Below are 11,935 nucleotides of genomic sequence, written 5' to 3' on the forward strand. Positions count from 1 at the left end.
TGGCAAATGCACTGAAAGGCAAACACTTGTTGTTGTTGTTGTTGTTGTTGTTGTTGTGAAGTGGGCTTTGAAAATTGTTTACACACAGACAGTGGAAAGGGAGGAGGAAATAGAATCTACCTACAGTTTACAACTGGAGTCAGACCAGTTTGGCACAAAGCTAATTTGCATATGAAAATACGACCTTAACAGCTGCAGCAACATTACAAACATTAACCGCAACTGTTTGTCAGTGATCTAAATTTCCTGAACAGTTCACGTGAACCAATAACCTGTTCTTGAAATGAAGCCTTGCAGGTAACCCTGGAGTTTCAGTGAGCAGCCTTCTTTGTGGTGCCTTTGCTTTATACATTAAGGTAAATGCACTGCGCTCCTTATCCAGACATTACGGTAGAAGGCACGTCCTCTTGAATTGGACGCAGCTGAACAGGAAGAGTGCAGCAGAGTGTTGTACGGTTGTACTGTCTCAGTATGAGGTGAGTCCACTTGAAAAGATTTACCTGCTTATCTAAGAAGCAGTTCTGTGCATGCATTTTTTGCTGCTCTAAATCTGTTTTTTAAAATTACTGAATTAATTTAATTAAGAGGTCAAATTAAATGTGGCCATTGCTTCCTTTTCCTGACAGCGTGGACTTTGCTCATGATGCACTGTAATTAGTGCAGTTATGAAGCTTAGACCTTTAAACTTTATCTGTTTGCTTAACCAGTGCCAAGTCCCTGCACAGCATAGGACATTATTGCAACATAATATTTTGAAAAGTATTTAACAAGAGTCACAGTTTCATTAAGGAGAGCCTAGCTGTTTGGTCCATGAAATGCCACAGCCATCATACAAACTGTAACTCATAGTTCTCCAGGGTTATTAAAAAAAAGCTTTTAGCTGTGTGAAGCCCATTTTACAATATGAAGTATGCAAACTGTCCCTGCTGGAAAGTTAAAACCAAAGATTGTAATCAAGAAATTTTTCAGCACAGGCTGTTTAATCTGCTTTGTAATTATACCAGACTCAATCACTTGTAATGTTTGGTCCTGAGGTCTGCCTGGTTGGCACCTCTTCTTCTGTCCCTGCTCCTGACAGCAGGGGGTTGTGTCGCAGGGGAGGAGGCGAGCAACAAGCCCAACTTTGTGCTGATGATGGTGGATGACCTCGGTATTGGGGATGTCGGTTGCTATGGTAACGACACCATCAGGTAAGTTGACAGAAATGTGTTACTGTGCTCAGCTCAGCCGTCAGTCTGTTTCCTGACTCCATTATCAGCACCTTCATCCAGCCCTTTGGTTGGTTATGTCTATCTGGATGTGTTGTGCGTTTCTTTTAAATTTTACTCTGGTTATTTATTGCACCTCTTCTGTCTCTGCAGGACTCCCAACATAGACAGACTAGCCTCTGAGGGGGTGAAGCTGACCCAGCACATTGCGGCTGCACCCCTCTGCACCCCGAGCCGGAGCGCCTTTATTACGGGCCGTTATGCACTCCGCTCAGGTAGCAGTCGGTCCAAAATCACACAGATTCCCCAAAATTGTGCATTCATTTTATTTTTGCACTCGTGTGTTTCTGTTGACCAGGGATGGGCAGCACGGGGCGTGTCCAGGTGGTGCTGTTCCTTGCGGGTTCGGGCGGGCTGCCACCCAGCGAGACCACCTTCGCTAAGAGGCTGCAGCAACAAGGATACACCACTGGCCTAGTGGGTGAGACAGTGGCATCATTTATTCTTTGGACCTAAAACATTTCAGCAGGCCCGCCATCACATAGACCTCATATCTGGCCACATTGTTTACATACAGCGTATACATGTAGAATGTAGTGTGTGCTTATTGTTGGGGAAAATCTGGATAAGCTGTAGCAAAAACAGTCAAGGTGCAACAGTATTTGTCTTTGTAATTTATTAAAGAACAAATGAGTACCGATGAATAATAAAGAAGAGAAATGCAGAGGAAATATTCCAGCTGAAAAGGTAGAGCTTCAACGGTCTGACCCGGACAGTAACACAAAATACAAACTCATAATAGTATCTGTCCTTCACACAGCACAGCTTTGCTTTTCTTGTGAAGACAACACAGACTCCTCAGCCTCAGTGTTGTTAGACCTTGGTGCTTGATGCTGGTCACAACATAATCTCACTACTCACAGTTGGGTCCATTATGAGGCTGATTAACAGTCGTGTACAGTCAAATACAATTCATTCAAGTACAAATGAAAGATGATAAAACCTTACTGTGCATCAGGAAGCAGTTTCCATCAACATGTGTACACTTTACTAGCAGCACATGAAAACTTCCTGAAATGTTTTTTTTAATTCGGCATGCACTCCTTTGTCCAAGGAGAGATGCTGAGGATAGTAAAAGGAAAAGGTTCATGTGTACTCAGCTTCACATCTTTCTTCTTTGATTGTCTAGTTCTTCATATATTTCCCTTTTTCACTCTGTGTGCCTGTAGGTAAATGGCACTTGGGTGTGAACTGTGAATACAGAGGGGATCACTGTCATCATCCGAACCAGCATGGTTTCAGCTACTTCTACGGCCTCCCATTCACCTTGTTCAATGATTGTGTGCCTGGAGAGGGCCGTGATGTGCTGGCAGATCTCCAGGAGACACTCGAACAGCTTACCATGGTGCTTGGAGTTGGCCTTGTCACACTGGTAAGCGTGTTTTAGTGTCAGCTTATAGTTTATGTTCCTTTCCACAGAAAGGATCACGCCAGGGTACATTTGAAAAATACACTCCTAGGCATGCAGTATGAGGAAATAAAAGTCTACGATTAAAAAATGTAGTAAATAAAAACAAAATTTTTCCGCTGCCAGATGATGAGAAAGACAGGGAAAACAAAGGAGTTGTTGTGCCGTTCACCCCAAAGCAATATTGCTGATGTGTAATGTCTTAGACATGTGCCAAAGGGTTGGAAAAAAGACAGAAGTTGCAGTTGTGAAACTCAGAGGCACGCTAGCCAGAAACTTGTTTTAGTAGAGAGCGTAACGTCGAAACTAAAATTGAAGACTTGGCGATAGTAGGCACCTATAGGACAAATGGGAACCAGCTGTGCCACAGGTAGCGCCAACCAGAAAAGCTTGAAACAAACAGTTTGTTCAAGGACAAACAAATGAGTCAAAGAACCACAGAAAGCCGAGTGCCCTGCAGGGATAATGATGTCCCTGTCATAGGATGCCTGATGAACTATTTTTAGATCTAAGTTTGAATGCTTCACTGTATGTGTTACTGAAGGACACAGTGTGCTGCTTGTTGCACTCAGTGAAAATAAATAACTGCTTTGGCTTGTAATGTCATCTAGTGGCGGCATCACGGAAGTGCACATGAATTTAACATCAAAACAGATGGTCATATGAAGTGGCAGCAAGAACAGCTTTGCAACACATACTGTGATTGAGGGAATTATACCTGAAATGGTGTCAGAAAGGATTTGATGAAATGTGCACTTCTTTTATTTTTTTATATATTTTTGTTTGCGTTGTGGTAGAATCTAACAAGGTGTCCCACTGTATATAGGCTATAAGGTGGTTGTCTGACATCATTATGCAGTCAAATCCAATTAACCACAATTTAATTTATTTTGGTGGAAGATTTGTTACATTTTGGATACCGGAGGTCGTAATCTGTTAGGAGTAGCCTTACAAGTGAGGGAAAGACCAGTCTGTCTAAGTCCGGTGTTTTTTGTCTGTGTTCTGTCTTTTCAGGTGTGTGTCCGTCTGTGTGGCCTTTTTGAAGTGAGCCTGTGGCTCCTGGTACCACTTTTCTTTCTTTGTATCCTAGCAACTGCTGTGTGGTATGTGCCCTTTATTCTTCTGCCAACCTGGAACTGCATCATCATGAGGAACCAAGAAGTGATCGAACAGCCAATGACTGTGGAGACGCTGCCCCAGAGACTGCTGGGAGAAGCACAAAATTTTATAAAGAGGTAGGAAAGCAGGAGCAAAACCGTAGGTTGTTTTGAACACGTGGTTTTTTTAAGCACACAGTGACATAACACTCATAAACCTTTCTGGGTAGTTGTACGTTAGTAATGTAATCGGAGCATTTTTCATGTGGTTGGACTGCTGAGTGGTTAGAGTTGGCCAGATCTTATTTAAAATATTGTCTCTTGTCATGTATGTGGTGCTGACTGATCCTGTATAATGTTTATAATTTATGGTGAGAAAATGAACTTTTAAGTTTTAAAGTTGCATCTTCAAATAAGACCAGAATTAGTCTAAATTATTCTTACTATTTAAATTGGATCAAAAGATGGAAAATGTTTACCATAGACTTTCATTTCTGTATTCCATTCTTAAGTCTTTACAGAATTGGCCTCAAATAATCAATAGGTTTGTTTTTAAGGTGGCTTATATGGTGGATCACATACCTATGTGAACACACCTTTATCTAATACTAGCAACACGTTAATAGGATTTAGATACTGTAGTCAAGCCAAAGGCTCATGTTCTATCCCCTTAACATTACGTTACTGACATTTCAGAGAGCAATAGTAAATACTGATGCTTCAGCTTGTCAACAACTGTGTACACTTCTTCGTCTTGAAGATTCGTGAGCAAAGCAAAATGGAGTTAATCCATCTGAAATCAACAACAGCTTTCTGCTCGACCATCTGATCTTTTTATCATAAACTGTGGATTTTTAAAAGGGATTCTGTGAAATTTCAACTTGATATATCAAATACATTTTATTTTTGAATTTATTGTCTGCCTATTTTAAGGACTTTTTTTATTTGTGCATTGAAATTTGAGGTTATGTTTGAATGACAATATAGTAGTCGACCAGATAGCCAGAAATTTCGATGTGTAAAAAAAAAAAAAGTGCTCAAAGTGGGTTAATGAGCAATAAAAATAATCAAAAAATAAAAGAAAAAACACACAAGCGTCTTTTTAAGCATCCATATTTTCTGCTATGACATTTTCAGGCAAATCAGAGATGATTTGATCAGAGAAAACATGATTAAACGGAGCAACAGTTTCCAGCTTAAACATGTTTTGCTCCATGACCCCAGTATTACAACTTGTGTAGAGTGAGGTGAACAGGTGTGCTTGATCTGCAAGTGAGTGGTGAAGGGGTGGGTGGAGATAGAGGCGGCGACTAACTTGCATGTTCCAAAATTTACGCACAGTAAAGGAGGCAAATATGTTAAGCTACATCTAAACAGGCTTGAGGTGGTTATTTTCATGAAATCATACTCCAAAATGTTCAATTTTGATAAACCGAGATGAGTTTTTAGGGGTTTAATCAATGCAAAGAGTGGAACTTTACATGGGCTGGTTAGAGAGCTTTTTTGACTCTTTTCTTCTTCTCTTTAGGAATGCTGATCATCCATTCCTCCTCTTTTTCTCATTGGCCCACATCCACACACCAATGTTCAAAACTCCAGCCTTTGCCGGCAAAAGTCGTCATGGTCGTTACGGTGACAATCTCGAAGAAGTGGATTGGATCATTGGTGAGTGTGGACTGTAAAGGGAATGTGTTAATATGTGGATGCATTGGTTAACATTATACAGCCTCCTCTAGTTTAGTGGATGTCAGTGACTGACTTCACCATTTTGCTTTATAAGTACTTGAAATTATGGCCAAATATGTAAAAGTAAGATACAAGTTCTAACAAACTGGAGATTGTCCTGTAATAATGGGGAAAGTCAGAGGAGTTTGAACTCACTCATATCTTGTTTTCTAACCAACCCATCTTGTTTTCTAGGTAAAATAACAGAGACAGTCGATTCCCTCGGCCTCGCCAGCAATACTCTCATGTACTTTGCATCCGACCACGGTGGACACCTGGAGGATTCTGATTTGCAAACTGGCCAGAAAGGAGGCTGGAATGGCATCTATAAAGGTAAACAGTGTGTTAGGTATGTGTAGGCGTTCAGAAATTTCTCTGGTATTTCAAATCTCAAAGCTACTATTAACAGGAACATTAAAATCCCACTCCTCTGCTCTACAGATTTTTGTGTTGTGTGATAAATGTTGTCTCACCTCTAGGTGGGAAGGCTATGGGGGGCTGGGAAGGGGGCATCAGGGTACCTGGTATTTTCCGCTGGCCTGGCAGACTAGCAGCAGGAAAAGTGGTGGATGAACCTACGAGCCTCATGGATCTGTACCCAACACTGAAATATTTAGCCAAGGACACACAACCAGACAGGTACAGAGTCACTGACATGGGAGCTTTGTTTGTATTCTGTACACCTTCATTCACCGAGTCGCATTCCTTCCAACAGAGTTTTTTTTCATTTTGTTTTTTTGGAAAGGTTAAAAACTTTCTGTATTTGTCGAATGCATGTTATTCAGTTACTCTTGCTGGGCTAAAAATCACTCATTCTCTGCTTCCTATAAATCAGACTCACAGTAGTTTAAAGTAAAATGCAGGTTGCAGTTTCACCTCTGTTTTTTGTTGTGCCTTTATCCCAGACAACTGGATGGCTACAATCTAATGCCACTGTTGGAGGGGAAAGCTGCACGATCAGAGCATGAATTCATGTTTCATTACTGTGGCATCTACCTGAACGCAGTACGCTGGCATCCACCAGGCAGTAAGTTCACACCCGTAGACACAGAATGTATTTATTTCTCTATCAGACAAATATATGTGACCTTCCTATGGTATTTTCCTGCTTAGAAAGCAGTGATGTAAAACCGAAATCTAGTTCACATTCAGATAGATAAACATAAAATAGAGCTGGAAAAAAGAAAAACTACAGTCAGGTATCAGTTTGGAAATCACGTTATGCATACAGTATGTGTTAGAACGTGAAACATTGTTGTGAAACTCTGTCTTGACTTCTGTAGATGTCGTTTATAGGACGATGTTGGTTTTCGTTTCTTTCTAAATTGAATAACAAAATAAAATACCAGAAAAATGCTTGCCGGGAAATGAAAATGAGAATTCCCTTGAGAGACTCCACATCTTCTGCTTTTCAATTTGAGTCCTTATTAAATCCACAGTCCTGATTCTTGTTGTATTTTATCCAAAAAAAGTAATACCCAAAAGGATGGAAAGTCAAAACCACCTTTATGGTTCATACATATTCAAACAGTAACTAACAACCTATTCTGTCAATCTTTGTTCCTAAAACACAAAATATAGATAGATATATACATGTCATTATCATCCTTTAATGTAGGCTGAATATTAGCATACAGTATTGAAAGGATTCATGTCTACAGCGAGGCACATTAAAACACATTTCTTAAAGCTTGGTGCAGCAGTCTGAATGAATTTTGCCTCTCAAATTTCAAACTTAGAAACCAAAACCAACCTCTAGGAAATTAAAGAAGGATAGTGTAAAAAAGAATGTTAATCCTTTGGATTTTCCTGCTTTTCTGCATTAATTGGTCATAACGTGTTATTTGATCTATCTCATCTAAACCAAACAAAGTACTTAAGCTCATAATAAATATTTATAAATTTCATGTCTTTATTGAACATTCCTATTTCACATTCTAAATGCTTATGAAAAAAAGTAAGTAAATTCTTGATTTTAATATGTGGTCAAAGTATTGGCAGCAATAATCTTGCACAAGCTCTTCCAGTAGCTGTGGATCAGGATTCAGCAGGAATTTTGGACCAAATATTCCTACAGAACTGCTTCAGTTCAGAGTTATTCTCAGGAAGCTTCTGTTGAGGTCATTCTACAGAATCTCGAATGGATTAAGATCTTTGCTCTTAGTGAGACACTGCAGAAGGTGAAGGAGTCTTTCTTTCATTCCTGTAGCATCACTGATTAACTCTGGAATTAATTTCCCCCCCAATGATGGTGAGAGTTCCACACACAGAAGCAGCAAAGCAGCGTCAAATCGTGATGTTTCCTCCACCGTTCTTCACCATTGGGTTTATGTTTCTAGATATGCCATTTTAAACTATATGCAATGCTGCTCAATTTTCCAGAACAATTTAACCCCATTTTCATTGGTCTAAAAAACATTTTGCCGGCAGAGTTGTGAAATGTCATGGTGCCTCTTGGCAAACTTCAGGAGCGGAGCGATGCTTATTGGAGAGCAGCGGCTTTTTCTCCTGAAAGCTCTACCACACAACCATCCTCCATCTAAGCGGGACCAATCTTTCTTTGCTTCTGGCAGACCAGAGATACTGGCCAGCTTCAGACATTCCTTAAAACTTTTATCTGTTACTCTGGCCTTCTATTTTGTGTTCCATCCTTCCTTCCATCCATCTGCCTGTTTTCTATACATCTTCTGGAGAGGCTGGAGTCCATCCCAGCTGACCTAAACAGTCACTCAACAGTACAACACAGACAGACAATTAAGCGTGCTCACATTCACACCTATGGACAATTTTGAATCACCAGTTAACCTTTGGACTGTGGCAGGAAGCCAGAGAGACTGGTGCAAAGCAACAAGGAGAACATGCAAACTCCTCACAGAAAAGCCTGTTTTTTGTACCTAGTTAACCTTCTGAACTGCACTAATCCTAACCGTCCATTTATAGACAATTTAACTGTGCACTGATTCATATCTAAACTCTTTGAGACTGCTCTGTAATCCCAGTTCAACTTTTTGGAATTTCATAATAACTTCATAATTGATGGCAAGTCTTCTGAGATCCCCTTTTTTGTGTGAAATGTGGTTCACATGAGCAGATGCTTCTTGTAAAGTGCAAACTCAAGATGTTTTTATAAGTCATATTTCCAACCCACACCTACAATATGGGTTCATTCATGGACTCTAGGTTAACTGTTTTATATGAGCTGAGGTGCCACATTTTCCTGCACACATTGTTTAAATGATGTATGCAACAAGAATAACACAATGATTTTGTGTATTATTAGTTAAAATAGATTTAGTGTTTGACTGTAATTGTAACCGAGATGAACATCTGACTACATTTTGACACTAATTTACACATAAGCGCGTATGATTTTCTTGCCTCTTTATACTGAGTACGTGTTCACTGGGTGTCTTCTGTTTCCCTCCAGGTGACTCTATTTTCAAGGTGCACTTTTTCACTCCCAACTTTTCCCCCCCGGGAGCTGTTGGATGCTATGACACTAAGGTTTGTCTTTGTCATGGAGAACACGTGACGCACCACACCCCACCTCTGGTGTACGACCTCTTTCATGATCCATCAGAGTCTCGCCCATTGACCCCTGATACGGAGCCGCGATTCGCCGAAATACTTGAGCAGACTGCCAAAGCTGTAGAGAGACATAAAAGCACCCTCACAAATGAACAGGCATCTGATGACGCTCATTCACACTCCAGCACAGCTGCTCAGGGCGTTGAAAGCCAGATGACTTGGAGCAAGATTCTGTGGAGACCCTGGCTTCAGCCCTGCTGTGGGACGTTTCCATTCTGTGGGTGCAAAGAGGACACAGCACAATTATAGACAAAAAAAATCCTCCAGTAAAAAGAGCTTTTTATACAACAGTATTCCTGTCTAAGTTAAATTACAATGCCTGTCCAAAAAAAAGTGGCTACCTGGAATTATCACTACATTATTACTGCTGAGTCAAACAGCAAAAGGTTCAACATCTGCTTTCTGCTGCCTCTACATTCTGTTGTTTACATTTATCATTGAAAAAGTGTCTCTTGGTGCTCTTGTTTTGTACTGGAAAAACATCCTGCCGTGCTTGTCATACATGGTGCAATAATAAAGTAATTTAAGCAAAAATCTTCATTTCTCTCATTAAAACTCAGTTCAGCTCTATTTAGACATGACTCACATCTCAAGAAACTTCACAGTCAGATCAAGACCTTATGCAATGATTCCTTTTCCGCAACAAAGATGCCACGAAACCTTCAGCAGAATCAGGCTCAGGGATTGACCTGTTGGGGTGAGGGGAATGGGGAAAGCTAAAGAGGATAGATTGTTGTTTCCACCTGAGCTCTCAATGGTCTTCAGCTTGTCTTTTTGTTAATATGCCTGCTTTCAGACTTACAATAAGGGTTTTAGAGCTACTTAAATGCTTTCTTTGTCTTTATCCTTTGTCATTTCAGTTCAGTACAGCTGATCGTAGATGCCAGAGTCCTCAATGAGGTAGTTCAGGCCGTGCACCATTAGGGGGCAAAGTTAGACTGTGTTTGGGTTGATGGTAAGTTGTAGTTAAGCTTTGAAAGAGATGAGAAAGGGGTGAGAATAAGATTATAGGTCTGTCACTGTGAGCTGTGTAGTTTTAATTATCAGTCATATGCATATTTTAATTTGCTCAGTAAGTGTTGGGTACACAAATGCAAAAGCATTATAGAACGTACATCGCATTTAGGTATTGTTACACAGCATGACATGTTTTACCCCTAGTTACCTCCCAGTTCCCATTGTTACTATTTTTGACATTTTCCTTGTGTTTTCTTCTCCTCATCAGTCCTTCTCCATCTTCTTCGCGTCTTCCTTCCGCCCCTCCCCTCCTCAATTATCCTCCGAAATACTCACCTCAGACTTCTTTCTTCCCTTCCCATTCCACTGTGTAATTTGGGTGACATAATAACACAATTTGATCTTGCAAACTGATTTCTTTTCGTTCCACTTACACCCCTTCACGAAGATCAAGAGCCTAACTGCTGAACTGCACAGCTCAAGGACGCCAGGGATGCCAGGGTGGAGGGTTGACCTAGTTTGACACCCTGTGGCTTGACAGATCCTCAGCAATAAAAGACTTTAAAGACTGTGTGAACTTCTCCATCATCAGTGTCATCACCATTCATTATCATCATCAACACTGTCTCCCTGCAGCAGTGGCTGACTGTCAAAACATCAAAGTTTGCTACAGCAGCAGCCCATAATTGCTCTCCCTCCTTTCCCTCCTCTCTGTTTCCTCTTCCTTCATCTCCTCCTCCTCCTTGTTTTTTGTCCTTCCATTTTTTGCTCCTCCTCTCCCTCCAGAAATTGCACCAGCATCTGTAAGTGAGGAGTGAAATTTCATCATCATCATCACTGTAATCGCTGCCATCACGGTCGTAGTATTTACTTCTCTCCCTCCAGCAGAGACCCGTACATCAAACATTCCGCAAGTTCATTACAGTAGCCAGTCCATTATGTGTCTAACAGTAAATCATGCAGTCGACCATACATAACGACATCTGGCTGTACATCAGAGTTAATGATGGCTGGTGGGATAGAATGGTACTGGCTGTACATCATGACACACACACATATATGCAACCATGTGCACACGTAACCACATGAAAACATGAGTGTGTGCACAGGCCTAAATGCACACACACATGTTCACCCACTCACATGGGCATAGTATATCATGCTGTTTTGAACACATCAGTGGCTTTCTGTAAAGGTCAGTGTTTCAAGGGATGCCATAAAGCATTTTTATAACCCTCTGTTTGACACATCAACACACATACAGCTTGAAAAGATAAAAATGCACGGCAGCTTAAACACACACCAACTAGCTCTCCTGTGTCACAAATACTAATAGCTATGGGGATGTTGTTTCATTGTTGCTTTTTTCCTTCTTTTGATATATGGGAGGGATTCTGTCCATAGTTTGAATGATGCTAAGAATAGGGGTTGTTAGAGACCCAAGAACCTTTGTCAAATCAACTTTGTCTACCAGCTGTGTCGGGATGTCTTAGTTGGGGAAAATATGTTTTCCATCTTGGCAGTTAGTTTCAATTACCATTTAAATTCAATGACGATGTCAAGCCTAGGAGATGTTTGTTGTGTTTAACATCTGAAAAATATTCAGACACTGATCATTTAAATGTCAAATACACACACTCAATCGATCAAATTGTGAACTCTTTTAGAGGAAAAGCAAGAGAACATTCGGTCTGCCGTCTGTCCAGTATCTTTTCCATCCCTCTGCTCAGATTTCTTCATCTCAACTGCTGCCTCATTTTTGCAGCCTACGCTTCTACCATCTGTACACCACATCAACAATAAGCTGATTAAGGATTAGTCAGGAAAAAGTAAATGCATTTTAAAATATCATAAAGCAAATGAGTCAAATTGGCTTATCTTTTCTAGTTGAC

The 11,935-nt window shown here is 40.5% G+C and overlaps 1 protein-coding gene across 2 annotated transcripts; it reads left to right on the top strand.

Annotated features, from left to right (window-relative positions):
• The first annotated feature begins 370 nt into the window (after positions 1–370).
• arsh (arylsulfatase H) lies at positions 371–9,620 on the top strand. Of its 2 annotated transcripts, none has more exons than XM_022190251.2 (11): positions 371–476; positions 1,035–1,190; positions 1,362–1,483; positions 1,567–1,689; positions 2,438–2,640; positions 3,691–3,911; positions 5,302–5,438; positions 5,694–5,831; positions 5,978–6,137; positions 6,404–6,525; positions 8,926–9,620. In XM_022190251.2, exons 1-11 carry the CDS (start codon positions 472–474, stop codon positions 9,333–9,335), a joined length of 1,797 nt encoding a protein of 598 aa, XP_022045943.1. In that variant the 5' UTR covers positions 371–471; the 3' UTR covers positions 9,336–9,620. The 2 variants fall into 2 exon arrangements, with proteins under 2 accessions (XP_022045943.1, XP_022045944.1); XM_022190252.2 differs by having other exon boundaries at positions 384–476; positions 1,079–1,190.
• The last annotated feature ends 2,315 nt before the right edge of the window (positions 9,621–11,935 follow it).

Source organism: Acanthochromis polyacanthus, chromosome 14 (genome assembly GCF_021347895.1).
Source record: "Acanthochromis polyacanthus isolate Apoly-LR-REF ecotype Palm Island chromosome 14, KAUST_Apoly_ChrSc, whole genome shotgun sequence".
In the NCBI taxonomy this organism is placed as follows: Eukaryota; Metazoa; Chordata; class Actinopteri; family Pomacentridae; genus Acanthochromis; species Acanthochromis polyacanthus.

Coding starts and splice junctions, on each gene's coding strand:
- arsh (XM_022190251.2), top strand. Junction 1,484..1,566: donor CCGTTATGCACTCCGCTCAG/GTAGCAGTCGGT, acceptor TCTGTTGACCAG/GGATGGGCAGCACGGGGCGT. Junction 5,439..5,693: donor AGAAGTGGATTGGATCATTG/GTGAGTGTGGAC, acceptor CTTGTTTTCTAG/GTAAAATAACAGAGACAGTC.